Raw genomic sequence first — 6,018 nt, 5'->3', positions numbered from 1 at the left:
CTGCTCATCAGCAACCTGTCCCACCCCAGTCCTGCTGGGGACTGAACCTCAAGAGTTTTAATTAAGTTCCCAGCAAATGCCATTAATTGAATTCCAGCTCTCAACAACCACAGCAGTGTGCAACAGCTTTCCTTTATTCCTGAACCAACAGCACTGTGGGCTGCCCAAGGACCATGAAAGCTCCAAGACCAGAGGGCAGTGAGTCATGGGGGGAACAAAACCACCACAGGTAGTCACAGATTTGTGCAGGAACAAGCCAGCTGGTTCCTGCCAATACCTGAGGACAGGACTGGCTCTGTGGGGATAAGCCTGCAGCAGAGAACAGGACCTGGCTTCATGCTGCCAACACAGCCCAGCCCACATCTGCTGAGCACAGAGATCCCCAGAAAACCCCATGCTCAGTTTCTACCCAGTGCAGAAGAACAAGAGCTTCTTCATGCTTGCCCTTCCTAGGGATGCAGGATTCTCAGTCAACTGATAACACCTTCAGTGTGCTTTTCTGCTTTTGAGCAGCTTTCCTGGACCTTGACAGTTGCTCTTCGATCATATCAGGGCCCTTGTGTGGATGTCACCGGGCTTGGCTCTGGCATAACACTATTTTCAATGTTCAGCTCCACCTGTATCCCTGTAGGCTGCAAGGAGAAACAGAGATGAGTTTAACTTCACACTGTTTGGTGTCTACATCACTCCATCACCTGTCCCAGAGCCCAAAATCCCCAATTACACCCCCCTGAGGATTTCTTTCTGCTTGTGCCCCCATTTTAACTGGGTCTGCTGAATGCAGATACAAATAGACAATGCAATTTAGCAAGAAAAGAACATCTTGCTCTGAAACGTCCCCAGACATCATTATTTAGCACATCCAGGATACATTTTGCTGCCCAGCATACTACTGCACCCAAACTTGTTTGGATCAGGCTCAGAGCTGGGAGGCCCAGGCAGTGCTGCCTGTACACAGACAGGGTTCAAGCCAAAGTCACCTCTGCAGGTGTCAGAGCCATTTCCACAGGACTCTCACTGCCCACACGCCATCAGGAGAGCAAGACAAGCACAAGGAACATGGTGACCTGGATTGGAAGTGGTGCCACTCATGTAAGGTGCCTAACACACAAGCTCAGGCTGCTGGGAACAGATGCTCCTTCCTCCCACAGCATTCAGCCAGGCTTCATGTGCTCCTCTCCCATTGCCACGGCTCACCCAGTGAGGCTGGATCCTGCCTGATCCCCAGCAGGAGCCTCCCTCTGCTCCAAAGCCAGGCCAAGTCACACAGCTGCTCCTTTCTTCCCAGAGGGACCTGTCCAGGGAGTCTCACCTGCCGGGGTGACTTTGCCAAGGAGGCAACACGCTCTGTGGTGGCTTTCTCCAAGGTAGTTTCTTTGCTCTCCAGCAGCACCCTGGTGCTGGGCACAAAACTCCAGGACCGGCCCAGGGCTGGTTTCAGGGCACCAGTGCTGCTGTCCCTTGTCACCTGGTTAGTCACCTGCAGTACAAACAGGCTTATCAGTTCCTGGGGAAAGCAGTACCACTCAGTGTAATGAAGCACTAGAGATTACCAGGAGACCATGGCCAGTCTGCTATATCTATCAAGATTTTTCCTTCTCCATCTTGAGCCCTCCTCCTTGGTACACCCATGCCATTCCCTCTAAATACAGCTCAGGCAACTGTCCCAGACAGATAGGAGCTCACTTGTATCTGCAAGCTGCATCACTCCTGGTGCTGAAGGTACCCACAAAGTTTAACTTGGAGGTTCCAAGTGTCCTTCCAGACACCCTGTCCTTGTCACTTTACAATAGCAAAGGGCAAGACTATCTTGATGCCTCCCAGTGCCAGGCTCAGCAGACCATTTTCTGTTGTGGCTTCCCAGTTCAGACATTAACTGTGGTCCCAATAACCTGTCTGGGTGTATTGACAAAAGCAATTGCTTGGCCAAGAGCTGGGAAAGACTGGAGCAGGGCAACTTCCAGTCCTCAGCACCCTCAGGATGATGCAATGCCCTGCTGTTCCTTCAAAGTAACCAAGATGTTAACCAGAAAGCTGCCCAGCCCCTTAAATGAAGGGTGTTATATCAAAAATAAATACAAACAACCTTTCAATCTCCTTGTACTTAACTCTGCCTTGCTCAATGCTGTGAATGCCTTGTTGGCTGAGGAGAGCAATAGCAGGAGGCAGCAAACCAGCCCTGGTCTTGCTCCACACTTGCTGAACAAGACATCTCTAGGCTGCAGAGGTGCAGAGCTACATCAGGAAGCAGCACACAGTGGGGTACAGACTTCTTACTCCTGCTTAGCTGGCAGTGGGGTCCCCTCTCCCAGGGCCTCCAAAGCCTCTCCATGGCTCCTCACCACAGCACACACTAGCAAATGAAGGACACAGCACAGCAACACTCACCACAACAGCAAGGCTGAACTCTCTGGCCAGAGACTTCAGCTCCCTGGCTAGCTGCATCATGATGGCCAAACCTGGAGGAGGACAAAGCATTTGGGTGTTTGAGGATCAACCCTCAACGAGCATCTTGAGGCAGGTAACATCTAGATTTGCATGAGCACTAGATTTACTGCCAGGACTTGTGTTCATGAACATCTTCACTGGACCAATCCCCTTCCTTTCCTATCTCAGAAACCCCAAGGCCACAAAACCCCTACAAAAGCACCAGCAGTACAGGATCCATCTCTCCAGCACACAGCTTCATTTCCTACACTTGTGGTTGCAAGAGGACCTCCTGTGATAGCACTGGTTGCCACCCAGGTATGCAAGACCCTCTGAAAGATGAGGGATCTCCTTGCCATTCTTGCTCCTGATTTATGGTCCTTTCTAGCAGAAAGATCCTCAGGGGAGCTCTGCAAACTGTGCCAGCCTCTATACTGTATCTGTGATACTGCAAGCAGAGGTTTTAATATATGGACAAACAGTTCAGTGCCTCCCCTGTCCTCTGTCTGAGTTTCAGACCACTGACATGAGTGTGCATGGCCACAGCCAGCTTGAACATTTGCTGGTAACACTGCAAACAGACTCCCTTTTTATTCAGTCCCAAAGGAAAAGCTGGGAGCAGTCACATCCACATGCATCCTGTCCCAGCTCCAGGCACAGCACACATGGGAGGAAGATGCTCTTCAGGATGAGCAGAGAGCTCCGCAGCCTCATGGCACACCCTACTGATGCAGCTCACCCTCTGACTGTTTGCCACCCAGCAGTGGGTAAATCACAGCTGAGACTGAGTCAATCACCACGATCTTGAGAGGTCCCATGGAGCTCACAACCTGAAAGGAAGCACCATGTGCAATGTGGAGTACAGTTTTGGAGGCTGTGAGCTGCACAGAGGCTCACATGCCCCCAGGATGAGGTGATCTGGTGTCACTCATCAGGCACACAAGCCTTGCTGCCCTCCCTGCAGCTCTGGGGAAGGGAGAGGGGCCCAGACCCTTACTCCTACCTGCTGGGAGAGGCGATCCCTCAGCTCCTGCAGGGCTCTCAGCATTTCATAGATGTCGAACACACGGACCACCTGGATCCGCTGCAGAGCCTCCACCTGAAGCACAAAGTGGTATCACCAACAGCCTCACCCCCTCCAGGACTTGTCATATCCCTCCTGCCCCAGTTGCCAGAAGGTCTTTGCATTCACACCATGCCATGGAGCCAAGGACCCTTATTCTTCCACATTTGCCTCCACCTCATGAACACTGTTGTCCCTATTGCAGTGATGGAAGAAGCAGCATGGATTGAGTTCAGGGAGTGAAAGTGTGAGCAACTACAGCAAGTCCTCCCTTCTCCCAAGCAAAACAACACAGTGCAGTGTCTGTCCTGAGCAAGTCACTCACTAGGCCATGGGAGGAACAGTTTGGACTCAAAACAGCCCCGGGGACAAAAGCAAAGCTGGACAAACTGTCTTTGGGGGTTGTCTGCAGGCAAGAAAGACCAATCCCTGGGGACAAAAGCAAAGCTGGACAAACTCTTTGGGGGTTGTCTGCAGGCAAGAAAGAGCAAAGACAGTTTAAGAGTGAGCAGAGGGATCAATTCCAGTTGAACTTACTTGCTCTTCCTCATCCTCTGTCTGGGCTCGGAGCATCTGGTAGAGACGGGAGGCAGTGAAACCCCCCGTGGAGTCAAGAAACAGAACGTGCTGCTTGAGGCCAAGAGACACACTGGCTGCAATGCCCAGGCACACCTGGAGGGACAGGAACTGGGTGTCAGCCAATTCCCCCAGGTCCCTCTGCTTCACATGCCTGATGGCATCATCTTCTACCTGTCCTCTCCCCTCTCCTCCATCCACTCACCTGTGTCTTCCCACTGCCTGGTGCTCCCATGAGCTCTGTCACTTCCCCCGTGTACAGCCCAGAGTCCAGCAGCTGGTCCAGGCTACAGGTTGATCACAAGGTAGGATTACCAACACCCTTTCAGCTAGAATGTCAGGGACATCAGGAAGCAGCAGTTCCCAGACATTTGTCCCTAGATTCCCATTCCCAAATGCAGACAAGTGCCTGGGGATGGTTTGGAGACCACCAAGCCTGTTTGGGGCATCACCACACTGAAACTGAAAGCCTCTGCTGGTCAACCATGGCCCTGTGCAGCAAGCCCAGCCCTGGGCAGACCTGTTGGCTCACCAGGCAATGTACCCACCTTGGGCTCCCCGTGGGCAGGATGGCTGTGGAGCTCTTGAGCTCCTCATAGAGGTCTGCTCCATTGACAGGGAAGGCAGAGAACTGGGCCAGGAGCACACGTCTCACTGCAACTAGTGCCTGAGGGGGCAGAGAGATGCCTGGAAACAGGACTGAGGAAGTCCAGGGCCAACAACATCTGCTGGAGAAGGCCCTTACAGACAAGCCCATCCTTGTCCATTAGCTGAACAGCTCTGAGCTCCCCAGTTAGTGTACCAGGACTCAGGAGTCCCTTTTACCTTGTAAGACAGGGAACACTTCTGGGCAATGTTCTCCAGGTCTGATGACACAAAGTCCACCACTGCAAATAACATGAGGGACAAAAGGTTGGAAGCCAAACCTGGTCAGACCATGAACACCAGAAGACAACAAAACCTGCACCCACAGGCAAAGTGTCTGTGTCCTCTGCCTACCCTGTGAGTGGATGAACAGAATACCCCACAAGATAGGTTGTTGGAGTTTTTCCTCTGAGATGGCCCCACCACTCATTCCAAAACATATTGAATCTTGCAAAACAGAGAAGGGAGAGAAGCTGTTTAAATTCTCCCTGTTTTGCTCAAGAGCTGCCCAGCACCATCTTTTTCCTTCCCCTCTAAAGGCAGGAGGTGCCCAGAATACAATGTGCCAGGAGCTTGGACTTTTTATTCAGAGGAGAAAAATGCACAAACCCTCCCAAAATACCTTTGAAAAGCCATAATTCATCAACTCTCAAAGAGCCTCTGCAGAGATCCCTACCCTGTCCTAACACTCTCCTGCTCCTATGGAGAAATCCTGACTCATCATATCCACTCAGGGGGACCCAGAAGACACCCAGCAAGGAGGACATGGAGGAATATTCCACCCCCACCACCCTTCCAGGCTGTGGGATGATGCAGGCACACCAAATGCACACAGGATGATGTTTCTTAGCCCAAGCCCCCACTGCCACCCCATTACCTGTCCTGATGCTGTTGGCCCTGAGAAGCTGGATCATCTCTTCAGTGAGACCAGGGCAGAGCCCAGTCCTCAGGACCACCATGTCCACAGCCACGGGGTGGGAGAAGAGCAGACACCTGCAAAGGTGATGGGAAAGTGAATGATTAAGCTTGGAAAAGACCTCTAAGATCAACAAGTCCAACCATTAACGCAGCACTGCTAGATCCAGCCTTGGATGGTGCCTGCCCCTGGAGCTAGGGAGATGCCACCCATGCTGTGTCTGGGATGCTGGTTACACTGAGTGTTTTTTCTCCCTATAGGACTAAACAACTCCCAACCAAGCACGGGAGCACGGGGGCATCGCTGCGGCTGAACCAGCAGCTCCTGTTGAGGGAGCACAGCGGGCGGGGGGGCACCCACCGCGGGGCATCTCCATCCCCATCCCCATCCC

The 6,018-nt window shown here is 52.4% G+C and overlaps 1 protein-coding gene across 1 annotated transcript; it reads right to left on the bottom strand.

The window, feature by feature from the left end:
* Positions 1 to 548: 548 nt before the first annotated feature.
* RAD51D (RAD51 paralog D) lies at positions 549 to 5,670 on the bottom strand. Its single transcript, XM_009077824.1, has 10 exons — positions 5,589 to 5,670; positions 4,892 to 4,953; positions 4,615 to 4,733; positions 4,272 to 4,353; positions 4,028 to 4,162; positions 3,431 to 3,526; positions 3,167 to 3,257; positions 2,389 to 2,459; positions 1,313 to 1,480; positions 549 to 632 (listed from the first exon to the last, which is right to left on the bottom strand). The coding sequence occupies exons 1-10, from the start codon at positions 5,668 to 5,670 to the stop codon at positions 549 to 551; spliced, it is 990 nt and encodes a 329-aa protein (XP_009076072.1).
* Between the last annotated feature and the right edge of the window lie 348 nt (positions 5,671 to 6,018).

The sequence above is a fragment of the Acanthisitta chloris genome, unplaced genomic scaffold, assembly GCF_000695815.1.
Source record: "Acanthisitta chloris isolate BGI_N310 unplaced genomic scaffold, ASM69581v1 Scaffold5497, whole genome shotgun sequence".
Lineage (NCBI taxonomy): Eukaryota > Metazoa > Chordata > Aves > Passeriformes > Acanthisittidae > Acanthisitta > Acanthisitta chloris.
The sequence above is the reverse complement of the archived record's forward strand: the minus strand, read 5'-3'. Positions and strand labels throughout refer to the sequence as shown.

What these genes read in the sequence shown, in the direction of transcription:
- RAD51D (XM_009077824.1), bottom strand. Translation starts at nt 5,670, where the DNA reads ATGGTGGTCCTGAGGACTGGGCTCTGCCCTGGTCTCACTGAAGAGATG. An exon ending in AGTTCAGCCTTGCTGTTGTG is followed by an intron (nt 1,481 to 2,388) that starts GTGAGTGTTGCT and finishes TTTGTACTGCAG; the next exon opens with GTGACTAACCAGGTGACAAG. An exon ending in TGGCAAAGTCACCCCGGCAG is followed by an intron (nt 633 to 1,312) that starts GTGAGACTCCCT and finishes TTCTCCTTGCAG; the next exon opens with CCTACAGGGATACAGGTGGA.